The 15,128-nt window shown below is 63.2% G+C and overlaps 2 protein-coding genes across 2 annotated transcripts; one reads left to right on the top strand and one right to left on the bottom strand.

Annotated features, from left to right (window-relative positions):
* Nucleotides 1–3,831: 3,831 nt before the first annotated feature.
* On the top strand, nt 3,832–5,768 carry EMIHUDRAFT_193771 (hypothetical protein; the record flags this gene model as incomplete). The annotated part of the gene is made up of 4 exons (XM_005793856.1): nt 3,832–3,908; nt 4,151–4,227; nt 4,624–5,636; nt 5,706–5,768. 4 exons carry the CDS (start codon nt 3,832–3,834, stop codon nt 5,766–5,768), a joined length of 1,230 nt encoding a protein of 409 aa, XP_005793913.1.
* A 5,948-nt stretch (nt 5,769–11,716) lies between these two features.
* Nucleotides 11,717–14,850, bottom strand: ALDH6 (putative aldehyde dehydrogenase). The gene is made up of 3 exons (XM_005794554.1): nt 13,744–14,850; nt 12,268–12,323; nt 11,717–12,191 (listed from the first exon to the last, which is right to left on the bottom strand). Exons 1-3 carry the CDS (start codon nt 14,836–14,838, stop codon nt 11,930–11,932), a joined length of 1,413 nt encoding a protein of 470 aa, XP_005794611.1. The 5' UTR covers nt 14,839–14,850; the 3' UTR covers nt 11,717–11,929.
* Between the last annotated feature and the right edge of the window lie 278 nt (nt 14,851–15,128).

Below are 15,128 nucleotides of genomic sequence, written 5' to 3'. Positions count from 1 at the left end.
CCAAATACAAGCTCTCTCACAGCACACTGGCACGACAAGGGCGCGGACTGGCGCGGACAAGCGCGCGACACACGACTCTGGTTTTTAACTACTGGGTTTGCGAGAGAGGCGCCGTGACAGGGAGAATTTGGCCGCCTCTCTCGCATGCCTTGTGTCCTTAAATCCCAAGAAGAGAGATCTCTAAATCCCTGCTGGAGGCAGGTCGCTAGACTGAGATGAGACCGCCAGTGGAGTTGGGAGCCCACCGTGCACCGCGCTGCGAGCCTGTCGTGTCCCTTGTCAGGAGCAAGAGAGCCCCACCTGTGCCCCTGATCGTCCTTCCAACTGATCGTCCTTCCAAAATCCTGCTCGTGCAGGTGGGGACCCGTCCTCCTCCCCCATCCCTCGTTTGCGCTGTCAACGTTCTTTCTTTGTTTTCTTCCTTAAATCCCTGTGTGGTGGCGGCGTGCCGTCCTCCCCACCCCTGAGGGGTGGCCCGTCTACCGTCTACCGGTAGACCGGGTAGACGGTACACCATTTGGTAGACGAGTCTACCGGCAGTCTACCGGTAGACCGTAATGAACCTACGACCCCAGTCTACCGGTAGACTTGGTAGACCGCGGTAGACGCGTCTACCCCTTTTTCAGCCGCCGAACGGTAGACCGCGCGATGGCCGCCTAGGCCAGTTGAATATGCAGCCTCCAGTTCTCCACTCTGGCGCCACTTTGGCAGACGAGCGCCGGCAGATGCCCTCGCGGCCTGCCGGCGAACGTCCGTCCGGCGAGAACGCGCGAACCGATGAAAGTGCGGTCTGCCGCGCGGGCGAAATCTGCCGGTGAGAGAGGCTGTTGAGCGCGGTCGCTGTGGGCTTCACCTCATGCCATTTCCGTGCGAGGCGCGCTCCGTGTCTTTTATGAGATCAAATGAACGTCTTTACACACTCATCGGGCGGCACCGCTCACTGCAGAGCGCCGCCCTCTCGCGGCTCTCGAGAGCGAGTTTTCGCCACGCAGACAGCCACACGTCCATTATGGCGCGCGTTCTTTATTTTTCGCCAGCCCTCCGCTGTGAGTGTTAGAGTTGTCTGGTACATGTTGTTTGTATTCGAAAAATCTCTCTCGGTTTCTGGTTTTCGAGCTCGGATCGGACCGCAGATGACCTCTACAAGTCAGTCAGTCAGTCAGTCTTACACACCTCCAAGCATGGAGGACGGGCCCACACGCACACACACGCTGCACACGATTGGCTCGGGAGCCGACACGAGGCACACTGTCACCGGCCGTAGCACCGGGTCCGGACTGCTGGACACACAGCACAGAACAGCTCACGAGGTGGCGCTGTATAGTGGGGTTCTCAGGGACTGACACGGGAGAAGAAGGTGGAGCACAGGGACGGGGACACAGAACTCACGAACTGATATCCCACCCCGCGCCGGGGGCGGTGGCGCGCGCGAGCGCCGGGGTGTTTGGACCCGCAGTCTGGCAGGCGCCAGGCCACAGATCCGCCGGCGGAGCCTTGAGTCGCATCCGCGATCCGCGCCGGCTCTCAGAAGAGATCCGGCGCGGTGCTGGCCGCGTCCTCCTAGCCCACACGATCACCGAGTTCACGATGAAGGGAGGCCGATCGCAGAGACGGGAGAAGCAAGTGTCGCACTGCGGCATGCGGTAGGTAAGGTAAGGTAAGGTAAACTTCTCCACACACACGAGGTGGTGGGGCAAGGGGGGGCAACCCTCGCGTCTCCACGTCTGACGACAGGAGCCCCACGGCATTCAAAGTGCAAGGCCCAGTGCGCGTGGGTGAGCGGTGTGTGTGTGTGTGTGTGTGTGTGTGTGTGTGTGTGTGTGTGTGTGTGTGTGTGTGTGTGTGTGTGTGTGTGTGTGTGTGTGTGTGTGTGTGTGTGTGTGTGTGTGTGTGTGTGTGTGTGTGTGTGTGTGTGTGTGTCACGTCACTGCATCCTCCGCCGGTTCCTCCCGTCGCCTCTTCTTTGTTCATGCGGTACTCCTGCTGCAACGCGCGCGCGGTGGTGAGGAGAGTGCGAGCCCTTGAGCCGGTGGCGTTGTCCATCGCCGGCGCGTGCGCGCCGGCCTTGAGGTGGGTATACGCCAACAGCTAGCCCAGGGGCTGTGGCCCTGCGCTGGCGCAGGAAATGCCGTGCGTGCCGTGGTATGCCGGCCCCGCTCGGGGAGTTGAGGCGGCCGCCGGTGGTGACGGGGGCTCTCCGCGGTCGGAGGCCGCAACGCACCACGCGAGTGGCGGCCGCCACTCCGACGCACCGCCGGTGGCGCTGCGCAGAGTGCGCTGCACCACCAGAGTGTGCCCTGAAAGAAAACACGGCGTGCAGCCGAAAGAAAGAAAAGAAGACTCAATCCAAGGGAAAAAAGAATTTTACAACAAAACTCCCTCGCACAACACTGGGCACGGGACTGGCGCGCACTGGCACTAACAGAAAAAAGAAAGAAAACGGACAACCCAAGGGAGGGATGACAATCCAATAAATAAATAAATAAATAAATAACGGGCACGCCAAACGAGGGGTGGGAGAAGGACAGGGTCCCCACCTGCACGAGCAGGATCTTGTAAGGACGATCAGGGACACAGGGGAACGGGAGCGGGGACTGAGGGAGGGTGTAGAGGATGTAGAGTGTAGAGCGCTGTAGAGCTGTAGAGCTGTAGAGCGCTGTAGAGCTGTAGAGCTCTACATCCGCCGCGGGACGAAGCGGGTGCGTTGTAGAGCGATGTAGAGGCGCTCTACAACGTGAAATCTCTACTCCCTTAATGTGGGTAAACGAAAGTAGCGTATACGATGAAAGAATTCTTAAGATACACGCCTCTCTATGAAAGAAGAAGCCGAAAAGACGCCGGAGTCAGTCCGCCCGAGCCAGCCAGCTGCCGGCTCGCACGGCAGCCTCTTCCTCTCGACCAGCCTCAACTTCCGTACAGTCAGCATTTTGTCGCTGCGTGCTCGTGGCCAGCTGTGGCGGCGGTCGAAGTTCGCCCAGGTTCGGTGACGAGCGCCAGACGATAGTAGTGTCTCTGTTCGCCCTGTGCATGTCAGGCCAGGCTGCAGCAGGGCACTACCATCGTGCTGCCCTGTTGCAGCCTGACTTTGCCCACTGTGCACAGTCGCCAGAGCACCACCACCGCCCGGCATCGTGTCACGGCGAGCTCCTTCTGCGCCCGCTCGCGAGGCTCTCGCGCTGGCACACTTTGGCCATCTGCTGCTCGCGTTCGGCGAGCTCATCTCCGCACTCCTGCCACGGTGCCGTCACCACACACCTTCTGGCCGGCCTGAGCCGCGCGGGGTCGCCAGCGGGGGCAACGCGTCGACCTCTCTCTCTGGTGCACCACGGGCCGCAACGGCCTGCTAGCAGCGTGCGCGAGGAGGCAGTGTGCCGGCACAGTCGAGCCGGAGCATCGGGTTCTTGATGCTTGTGGGGTCAAGTCTGACCTTATGCGGCCTAATATGCAATAATAATGCTTGCTCTCACCCAGTCTTTTGAGATATTATCCCTCAAAGTCGAATTTTCGTTTACTGGTGACCATAGTAGTGTCTGCCTTGTTTGCGAGATCTTCAAACGAATCCTTTAAAGTCTCGACAATCACTAAGCTGCTTATGTGGCACCGCAGAGGCTCCCTTGGGGATGCCTGAGGCCACCCCAACCACTCACTAGGCCGTACGTGGACGAATTGGCCGCTACTTTTTTCGTTTACCTACATTAAGGGAGTACAACAAACTCTACATCATAAGCGGCGAACGAGGCACCGCGCCACCACCTGCGCGTTGCACCGCAGCGCGCCGCCGTCGCGCTTCCGACCGCCGCTCGGCTGGCGCCGCGTGCGCCGGCAATCTTCATGGCCGACGCGGCCGAGGCCAAGGAGAGCGATGGCGTGTTTGAGACGCTCAAAACGGCCTCGTTCTTCGCGCTCTGGTGCCAGCCGCCCCACAGCCGCACAGCCAGCCCACCGCCAACCCAAGTCTTCGCCGCAATTCACCCGCTGTCGGGACCCACGAGAGCACGCAGAGAGCCCGAAAGGCAACTATTAGACCCGCGAAATCCGAGACCCTCCCCACCGCCCCGATCCCCCCACCCCCTTGCTCCCCCCCCCCCCCCTCGGGAGGGCCGAACTGAGGCGCCCGAGGGGACCCCGCCATTCCCTTCCCCCCTCGGAGGGGGCCGGACGAGGCGCACCCCGAGGGCCCCGCTCTTTCCTTGTACCTTGACATAGCGGCCACTCTTCGGATCGCTGGTCGAGCGACCCGGGGGATGCCCCGCGCGCGCCTGACCCAGGCGCGAGAAACGAATCTGCGGGCGCGGCCGCTCATGCGGCCCGATGGGGAGGAGCGGGGCGAGCCCCCTCCAACCCACCCGCGCTAGGTCTCGGGTTTGACGCATGGGGTCACTCCCGCGAAACCCGTGAACTAGCCGGGGCAGTCGGAGAAGGGGCAACTCCGTGCACTGACGGTCGGCCGCCAGAAAACACGCCTCCGTGGCTCGGGTTACACTGGGGTTACACCAATCCTCGCTACCCAACGCGGCCAAAGGATATCCACCTCGAGAACCTCGAGAAGGCTGTGAAGAGTTGTGCGTTTATGTGAAGAGCCTCGTTGGCGGGCGGGCAGGGCAGGGCCAGGCGCGATCGCAGGCAACGTGGTGTTGGGCGGGGCCTTTGACATGGCCGCCAAGCGACGAGCTTCAGGCGATCAGGGACAACAGCAGCTCCACGACGAGACATCTTCGAAACTGCGCGAGTGCGTGCGCTCCAGCATGAGCAGGCTGCCCCATTATTCCCGATACTCGCAAACGGGAACCGAACAGCTAGCCAGTGATGACCCAATTTACGAGCACCTGGCCCGTGAGTTTCAACGTACGACGGCGAGCCACCGTGGCCCTGAGCCGGGCGACCCGCATCGTGACCCACCGCAATTTGACGTCCTTCGCATCCTCCGCGTGAAAGCCCCCCGGCTGCAGGAGAAGTACCTTGCCGAGGTCCAGGACATAGCCGGTCTTTGCCAACGTGCCGTCACGAGCCTGACAGTCGACGCGCTCGAGGTGAGCAGTTTCGATGGGCTGTCCATGAACGAATTCCTCATGTACCACGGCGCGCCTTCAGATCTCGTCGAGTCGCGCCTGCTCATGCAGGGTCTTGACCCGCGCTACGCTGGCGAACACTTCGGCAAATTATTTGGCTCTGGGATCTACCTTGCCACCAATTCGTCCAAGAGTGACATCTACACGAAGCCAAATGCCGCAGGTGAGCGCTGCATTCTTGTTGTACGCGCGTGCCTCGGCGAGGCCTACCTTTGCCCAGAGCCCATGCGGCGCTCTCTTCGCCCGCCCGAGCGGCCCGACGGCCGCGGCGCGCTCTCGTCAGTCATTGCGCTCACGACAACGGGCGGCGGCTGCGTGGAGCACCCTGAGTACATCGTGTACAAGGAGTCGCAAACGCTGGTCGAGTATGCTATCTGGTACAAACATCGCCCTTCCTGCCGCTGCACACATTGCATCCAGCTTCACGAGGAACGCCGATTGTATTTTCTGGACCGCTCGGGCCAGCATTTTCTGGACGCTGCTCTCGTGCGCTTCCTGAAGCAGAAGCACGCAATCACCGCTGGCGTGGATGTGCCCTACACAAGCCTTGCCGAAATGCAGCAGCACGTGCGAGATGAATGCAATCGGCTTGGCTTTCCAATCGTGGCCGATCCCGCCATTCTACGCCGCATTCAGGACTTAGTTGGCCGCCAATATTTCGAACAGCAGGGCCTCTCATTGTTCAGATACATTCCGTGACGTGTTTCCGCGTGCACTTCTGCCTGCCGGCGACGTGCCACTGGCCGCGGCCGCGCGCGCGCGTCATGCACTCAGTGCTTGAGTCATGCCCCCCCCCCCCCCCCAGTACTACGTTCTTTTCTGAGTTACGGCGGGGGCCGCCTGCCTGTCGAACGAATTACGAAAAGGGTCGGTGTCCTCCGAATCCGGAATCGCGAGGCTCCGCATCAGCTGATATTATTACGTTATACGAAAAAAACACCCTTATTTAGTTCTGACCACTCGAGGGCTCAAGAGCTTCAACACGCTGAGACAGCGATCGAGTAGGACTGTGCGGTCGAGGATGCAACAAGAATGGGTGCTCTCTCCCCACGTCAAGTACTCTCTCTCTCCCCACAGCATCAAAAAGCAAAATGCTCCTATACTCAATACACTGCCTGCACGCGTGCGTAATTTCACACACCCGCGTACTCCCTACCGACAACCGCGTACGTCGCCGGCAGCACCGGCGACTCTGGGTACCGCCGCCGAAACTCGGGCTCGGCCCCGCCGTGACGCCGAACCGAAACCTCTCCTCGTTGAGAGCGCCGCGAGAAGCCGAATCCCCTCCTTGTCCAACTGCGCAAATTTCTCACTGCCCCTGCACCCACGCCTCGATCTTCTTGGGCAGCAGCTGGTTGGACAAGTCCTCTCCGTGGCCTAAGAAGCCGCCTTCGCCCACGCCCCAGGTAAGGACGGCGCCATCGGCGGTGCGGGCGAGGCTGTGGTGGCCTCCAGCCGACACAGTGACGGTGCGCCGGCCCGCAAAGGCTTCGACCTTCTTCGGCAGCTGCTGCCTCTGCTCATCGCCGTGGCCCAGCTGGCCTTCGCCTCCATAGCCCCAGCTCCAGACAGCGCCGTCGGCGGTGAGGGCGAGGCTGTGACCCAAGCCAGCCGACACAGCGACGACGCGCTGCCTAGCAAAGGCCTCGATCAGCTTGGGCAGCAACTGGTTCTGATAGTCGCCGTGGCCCAACCGGCCGAAGGCTCCATTGCCCCAGCTCCAGACGGAGCCGTCGGCGGTGACGGCGAGGCTATGGTACTCTCCACCCGACACCGCGACGACGCGCTGGCCAGTCAAGGCCTCGATCTTCTTGGGCAGCAGCTGGTTCTGCTCGTCGCCGTGGCCTAACCGGCCACAGGCTCCACCGCCCCAGCTCCAGAGGGCGCCGTCGGCGGTGAGGGCGAGGCTGTGGAAGTATCCAGGCTCGACAGCGACGGTGCGCTGGTCAGCTAAGGCCTCGATCTTCTTGGGCAGCAGCTGGTTCTGCTCGTCGCCGTGGCCCAACTGGCCATAGGCTCCATAGCCCCAGCTCCAGACGCTGCCGTCGGCGATGCGGGCGAGGCTGTGACCGAAGCCAGCCGACACGGCGACGACGCTCTGGCACGAGAAGGCATCGATCTTATTCGGCAGCAGGTGGTCCTGCTCGTCGCTGTGGCCCAGCTGGCCACAAGCTCCCAAGCCCCAGCTCCAGACGCTGCCGTCGGTGGCGAGGGCGAGGCTATGCGCAGCTCCCGCCGACACGCTCACGGCACGCTCGCCGCCCAGCGGGGAAGGGAGGCGTGTCGGCGTGTTGAGCTGCGTCACGCCCTCACCGTGCCCGAGCAGTCCTGGCGTCCAGCTCTCAGCCGTCCCGCATGACAAGAGCCGCCCCTCGCCGTCGATGAAGACGCTGTGCAGACGGCCTCCCGCCGCCCTCGCCGGCGGGTTGGACTCGCGCAGCAGCGCAGCGAAGCACAGCCACCGCACGGCGCAGCCCTCGTCCTCTGGCTGCGCCGGCAGCTCGAAGCCGCGCTCTTGCGCCCACAAGCGGATGCCCTCCAGCGCCAGCGAGGCGTGGAAGAGCAGCGAGACGGCCGCGACGCGAGCGATGTCGGCGGGGCTGTCGCAGCGGGAGAGGGCGCGCGAGAGGAGCTCCGTGGGGAGGTCGAGGAGGTGGGTGGGTGGCGGCGTACTTGGCGAGGCCGCGGCGGTGGCGCCGGCGGCGAGGCGGCGCGAGCGGCGGCGCGGCGGGGTGGACATCGCGAGGAAAAGAATTTAAACAAAACAACTCTCTCTCACAGCAGACAGGCTCGACACAGGTGCGAACTGGCGCGTGCTAGTACTATCACCGGCACACCGAGGAAAAGAATCTTACAACAAAACTCCCTCGCACAACACTGGGCACGGGACTGGCGCGCACTGGCACGAACACAGGTACACCACGGGAGCCGCCTAAGCGACTCCTGCGAGGGTGGCGAGGCACTTAGCTCCGTGCACCCGCCCACCCCCGCCACAGGCAAGCTCATTCACGACCTGCTCTGCGATGGCCGTGTGAAGAACGACTGAGATGCGCTGCTTCTGCAGCCCCAGCCAGCTCTTGGTGGTCCAAGTCACCTCATCGAGGTACTGGGCCCGCGTCAGCTTGTTCTGTAGCACGTCCGCCGCTCTCCGGAGGATCTCACGGACCCCCTTTCCGAACCCGCCGAACGATTCGAACAGCAGCAGCTGCACTTCGACGCCCTTGTCTTCCCTGGCGTAGCGATAGTCCCCGCCGTAGGACGGTATGCGGCGGTCGCCGCCCACCACCCTGCCCCCCCTGGTATGCCAGCGCCCAGTCCCTTGCCCTCTCTCGCCCTTGCTCTTCCTCTCCCCCTCCATGCCGCCCCCCCCGTACCCCTCCCCCTCCCCCCCCCCTCCTCCTCTCCCCCCCCCTCTCCCTGCCCCCCACCTCCCTCTCCCTCCTCGCAGTAGGGCCCATGCCCCATGACCATGTTCCGGTAGAATGATTCAGTGTTGCCGAAAGCGACAAAAGCGCCCTTCCGACCGTGCTCCCCGCTGCTGCTGAGGGAACAGACGACCTTGACGTCTCCGCAATAGTGCGTGCCGTGCGAGCCAATGTTGTCCGCGTCCACGTCGGGTTGTTTGTTGTAACTCTGACCGAGGTGGGCTTTCGGCTCCATTCGCACAGCGGTGCCCCACGCGGCGCGTAGGGCGAGGATGAGGCGTCGAAGCGTGTACTTGTGTCTGGTGTTGTGGCCCTGCTGCGGTACGTTGACAGCAGCGTCGCCATACTCGTCGTGGGTCTTCCCATTCCGAGTCTTCTTGCCCGCCGCCGCGGCCTGGCAGGCCACGTCGAGGGGGAGACCCAGGCGGCGCTGCACCGAAAGACGCATCGCCCAAGTCTCCATTCGCATGTCATCCCGCATTGGGATGGCGTTGAGGAAGGCGCCGGCGCCATCCTGGCTCACCGCCACGAAGCGGACTGCCTCCCGCCAAGCCGCATGCCTCGCCCGCTCCCTGCCCTTGGCCTGCGCCTTGCCCTTCTTGCCGCGAGGAGCGGACCGCGATCCCTTGGAGCCCTCCTGCCTTAGCTCGAGGGCGAGGTCGCGCCAGTTCCTGTTGTGGACCACCGTCGTGAAGCGCCGCTGCGCCTGGTGTAGGAACTCGTGCTTGGACGTGAACTCGGCGAGGGGCAGCAGCTCCTTGGCCTGGACGAGAGTATGCGGACGGAAGCGCGAGAGCGCCACCCTCGTAGCCGGCTCCGGCGGCCGCGCGGAGGCGCGCAGCTTCTCGCCCTCGTCGGGCTCGTCCCACGGCTCCACCTCGACTTCCGGGGGCCTGCCCGTCGTGCCACCGACCAGGTCAAAGTACTCCGCCTCCGTCTTGTCGTCCCACTCCTTCCACGTCGCCGTGATCTCGCCGTGCTCCTTCTTGAGCCTGTCATGCGCCGCCCGCAGCTCGTCGAAATCGGAGCCCGGCGCCTTGCTCACGTCAAGGTCGCGGAAAGGAGCATGCAGCTGGCGCATGGGCCCAGCGACGAGCGCCCACGTGCCAATCCACGCCGGCTCGCGAATGTCGACGGCGCTGGTGAGGCCCATGCCGCCCATCTTGACGGGCAGGCGCGCCTGCTTGCGCGCGCGCTCCCAGCGTGTGCCGGCGGCGCCGACCCGCGCCCCGCCGACGAGCTTGTATAGCGCCGTGTCAATCAGCTCGTCGTGCCTCTCCGCTGCCGGGAGGGTGACCGACGGCGGCATGGCGCGAAGGAAGAAGGTGAGCGTCGTGTTGCTGCAGAAGCGCAGCAGGACCTGCATCACCTGCTGCGCCGTGTGGATCTCCTTCGTGTCGCGCAGCTTGAGGATGCCCTCTAGCGGCTTGAGCGCCCTCTCGACTCTCGCCACGAGCTCCTTCTTCCGCCATTCGTCATCGCCGAGGTACGCCCCGAGCACGCGGATGCCTCGCAGGGTGCCGCCCGCGTACTTGCCGTCGGGAGGCGCCGCCGGCGTGCCCCTCACGCTCGGGTAGTCGCGCACCGCCTCGAGCGACGCGGGGTCGGGAGCCCAGATCTGACGCTTGCTGACGTTGCTCTCCACCCTGCTCCACTTCTGAGCAAGGGCGTCGCCTTCGAGCATCGCCTCGAGCGCGGGCCTCGGCGCGTCCGCGACGTAGGTGTCATCAAGGTAGGCTAAAATGAGGGCGGACGGGTTGCGCACTTGCATCTCGAGGAGCGTCCAGTGGTAGCCGATGGCGAAGAGGAACGGTCCGAGCGGGTCCCCCTGCGCGCATCCCTCGGCCGACATGAAGACATTGCCGTCGCCGTCCCGCGCCTCCTCGTTGAAGAGGAAGAGACGGCGGGGGACCTTGTACCACAGCGCCACCGTGGGGATGAGCTCGGGGTACCAGCGGCGCAGGCCAGCAAAGATGGCCTCTCGTGAGATGGAGTTGAAGCCGTTCTTCTTGTCGTCCGAGGCGACGGCGTGGCCCGGGTTGCGCCGCAGGTGCTCTGACAGAAGCTGCACGGCGACCTCGGCGCCGCCTGCGAGGCCCACGCCAACCTGCACGCGAGAAGTTCGTGATGGCGGTGCAGGGAGAGTTCCCGCGCGCGCGAGGGGCAGGCGTTCCCAAGGGGACGATCCTGTGCCTCGTCAGGGTGCTCGACGCGCACGATGAGCAGGATGACGCGGAGGGTGGGCACCGGGACTGGGAGGAGGACCCGCTCGGGTTCGACACCAACCCGATGCTGCTCCGCGCCATGTGCATGGCGTTCGAGTGAACGCCGTGCAGGCAGCCCGTGCCTTTTGGTGTACCGCGTTTGTACCGCGTCCTGTGCCCCCGAGTTCATTTAACAAACAGAGTTGAGTCTCTCTCAGGGGGGACGTATTGGGACCCAGGCATGTTGTGCGAGTATGGGCCAAAAGCGTCGAAAATGTCCCAAAAAGCCTGTCTCGAGTTTGTGGCAGCTCCGCAGCCAGCGCGGGCTGCCGGGACGCACCGCGAGCTGGATACACGCACTCCCTGGGTCCCAGGGAGTGCGTGTATCCAACTGGAGTGAGTAGGCTCGACGCCGCGCTCGCTGTGGGGCTGCAACAAAGTCGCCGCCGAGCGTGCCATCGAAGGCGTCCCGTCGGAGGTGATGGAGTGTGAGACCTGAGGCTGCGGAGGTGACGCCTGAGGTACCGGCCCGTGTACGGCGACTCAGCCGGCGACCGCCACGGGCTCAGACGAGACGTGTCGACGCGTTCCGGCTCAGCTTCACCGTGATCATCGGGCGTCTGTCGACGTCAGGACCACCCATACAGCTCGCGGGTTTGAGGTCGCAAGAGCCAAGATGGTGGCGTTTGGACATCCCAACCATCACACAAGACAGCCTGTAGGTGATGGCGGGACGGCGCAGTGTTTGTGGCACTCGGCAGTAGGCACCCGCGGCACAGCCCCGCGGTCGGCTCTCGCGGGCTGCGGAACCGGCCCCAGAAGGGGACGGTCCGGGCGAGTGTGGCAGCTCCTGCGCTAGTATGGGCACCCTCTATCACAACACTACTGATCCTGGCCATTAGAGCTGCCAGGGATAGCGTCAGGAGCTGGTAGGAGTCAAAACCCCTCATATTTGTTATTTGAGACATCGTGGCCCATAATACTCGCACAACGAGCCCCCAGCAGCAGCACCCAGGGGGCAAGACCCACACTTCTGTATTAAATAAGTGGAAGGGCGGAAGGACGGCCTGACTCGGACAGCGTGAGAGTGAGGCGGATTTGGCATTTGCTAATGAGTACGCTGAGCTTCCGCGCTCTTTTCGGTGCCGAACTTCACGGCCGCTCCAGCGTGGTCTTGGCCTGGCGCCAGAGTGCCCTGCTCGCCTCTCCCTCTCGCAGCCCCTCCGGCCCGCTACACGTCCTGCTTGGCGAGCGAGAGGGTCTGCACCTCCGTAAAGGACGCCACGTTGAAGCTGCCAAACTCGCGGCCGAGCCCGGACTGCTTGAAGCCGCCAAAGGGCGCCTCGGTCAGGTCGGTGTGCTGGTTGACCCAGACCGTGCCGGCGAGCAGCTTGGAGGCGAGCGCGTTGCCAGTCGCAAAGTCGCTGGTCCACACCGAGCCGCCGAGCCCATACTCCGAGTCGTTTGCACGCGCGACGGCCTCCTCGTCGGACCTATTGGACGTGCCTCGGACATGTCGTGGACGTGTCGTGGACCTGTCCGACCGAAAAGGCGGCTCGTGATCGTCACTTGTACGGCGTGATTGGCATCACCGGCCCAAACTGCTCCTGTGTCGGGCAGCGACGAGGGGTGGTGAGGGGGGCGGATTGAAGGTCCCTCACGCCAAGATCGTGCAGGGCGGGGACACAACATGTAGCATGTGCATGTGCATGTGCATGCAGCATGTGCATGTGCACGTGCATGCCATGTCCATGTCCATGTCCATGTCCATGTCCATGTGCCATGTGCCATGTGCCATGTGCCATGTGCCATGTGCCATGTGCCATGTGCCATGTGCCATGTGCCATGTGCCATGTGCCATGTGCCATGTGCCATGTGCCATGTGCCATGTGCCATGTGCCATGTGCCATGTGCCATGTGCCATGTGCCATGTGCCATGTGCCATGTGCCATGTGCCATGTGCCATGTGCCATGTGCCATGTGCCATGTGCCATGTGCCATGTGCCATGTGCCATGTGCCATGTGCCATGTGCCATGTGCCATGTGCCATGTGCCATGTGCCATGTGCCATGTGCCATGTGCCATGTGCCATGTGCCATGTGCCATGTGCCATGTGCCATGTGCCATGTGCCATGTGCCATGTGCCATGTGCCATGTGCCATGTGCCATGTGCCATGTGCATGTGCCATGTGCCATGTGCCATGTGCCATGTGCCATGTGCCATGTGCCATGTGCCATGTGCCATGTGCCATGTGCCATGTGCCATGTGCCATGTGCCATGTGCCATGTGCCATGTGCCATGTGCCATGTGCCATGTGCCATGTGCCATGTGCCATGTGCCATGTGCCATGTGCCATGTGCCATGTGCCATGTGCCATGTGCCATGTGCCATGTGCCATGTGCCATGTGCCATGTGCCATGTGCCATGTGCCATGTGCCATGTGCCATGTGCCATGTGCCATGTGCCATGTGCCATGTGCCATGTGCCATGTGCCATGTGCCATGTGCCATGTGCCATGTGCCATGTGCCATGTGCCATGTGCCATGTGCCATGTGCCATGTGCCATGTGCCATGTGCCATGTGCCATGTGCCATGTGCCATGTGCCATGTGCCATGTGCCATGTGCCATGTGCCATGTGCCATGTGCCATGTGCCATGTGCCATGTGCCATGTGCCATGTGCCATGTGCCATGTGCCATGTGCCATGTGCCATGTGCCATGTGCCATGTGCCATGTGCCATGTGCCATGTGCCATGTGCCATGTGCCATGTGCCATGTGCCATGTGCCATGTGCCATGTGCCATGTGCCATGTGCCATGTGCCATGTGCCATGTGCCATGTGCCATGTGCCATGTGCCATGTGCCATGTGCCATGTGCCATGTGCCATGTGCCATGTGCCATGTCCATGTCCATGTCCATGTCCATGTGCATGTGCATGTGCATGTGCATGTGCATGTGCATGTGCATGTTCCTAAATCCCATCTCGTCTCAGCGTGTGACTGTCGGATGTCTGTCTCATCTGTGCCTCGTCAAAGAGCCGGACGCCCTCCTTGATGTTGGAGACGATGGTGGGCTCGTAGAAGAAGCCCCGCGACCCCTCGCGCCTGCCTCCGCCGCACAGCACCTCGCAGCCCTGCGCCCTTGCGTCCTCCACCAGCGCGCTCACCTTGTCCAGCTGCATCTTGTTGTTGAGAGGGCCGTACTCGACGCCAACCTCGAAGCCGTCCCCGAACGTTGCCTTCTCGGCGCACCGCACGAGCTCCTCCTTGAACTCGTCGAAGATGTCCTCGTGCACGAAGCAGCGCTTCACCGCGCAGCAGATCTGGCCAGAGTTGTTGAAGGCGCCGCTGAAGACCTTGGGCGCCATCGCCTTGACGTCGACGTCCTTGCGCACGATCGCCGCGTCGTTGCCGCCCATCTCGAGGGTGACACGCTTGACGTCCGACGAGCACGCGCTCATGATCTTCTTGCCGGTGGGGACGGACCCTGTGAAAGAGACCTTGCTCACGCCGGCGTGGCTGGTCAGGTGTGCGCCGACGTTGAAGCGCTGCTTGTCGTCTCCAGTCACGACGTTGAGCACGCCGGGCGGCAGAGCCGACTGCAGGATCTCGCCCATACGCAGCGCGGTGAGCGGCGTGAAGGGAGACGGCTTCCAGACGACGGTGTTGCCGAGCACGATCGCGGGCGCGAATTTGGCGACCGAGCAGAAAATCGGAAAGTTCCACGGCGTGATGGCCGCGACGACGCCGATCGGCTTGCGCACCACCTCGATCCGGCGCGTGGCGGTGTCAGAGTAGACCTCGGGAGGCACGGTCAGCTCGATCGCCTTCTTCATCAGCCCCGCCGCCCCCGCAACCTCCCCCTTTGCACTCGCGAGCGGCTTGCCCTGCTCGCGAACGAGAAGGTCGGCCAGCTCGTCGCGGTGCTGGTCGTAGGCCTCCTTCACCTTCGCCATCGCCAGCTTCCGCTCGGATAGCGGGACCGCTTGCCACGAACGGAAGGCCTTCTTGGCGGCCGCGACGGCCTCGTCAACCTGGGCCTGCGTCGCGTGCGGAGCGTGCGCAAACACCTCGCCGCTGGACGGATTGATGACACCAAACTTCTCCTCGCTTTTAGTGAGCGTGCCGTCGATCAGCATAGCGAATTCGGGGAGCGCGCCATTGGGGGCCTTGCTCATCGTGGAGGACTGGGCGGTCGCGCCGGCCGGAGTGCAGTCTAAAAAAATCCGGTGCGCGATAACTATGGGCAACTACATGTCGAAGGTTCGAGGACGACTACTCGCCGCCTGGGTCGTTTGGGGCGCGCGGCTCCGTCGAGGACCGGGCGCGCCCCTTACCCGGCGCGGCGTAGGACCCACTCTGACGTATAGAGGGGAGGCACGGACGACGGCCCGACTCATCAATTCCACTCATCTTCTCCCTCGCCCCC

This window comes from Emiliania huxleyi (genome assembly GCF_000372725.1).
Source record: "Emiliania huxleyi CCMP1516 unplaced genomic scaffold EMIHUscaffold_1, whole genome shotgun sequence".
Taxonomy (NCBI): domain Eukaryota; phylum Haptophyta; order Isochrysidales; family Noelaerhabdaceae; genus Emiliania; species Emiliania huxleyi.
This window is presented reverse-complemented; position numbering and strand designations above follow the sequence as displayed.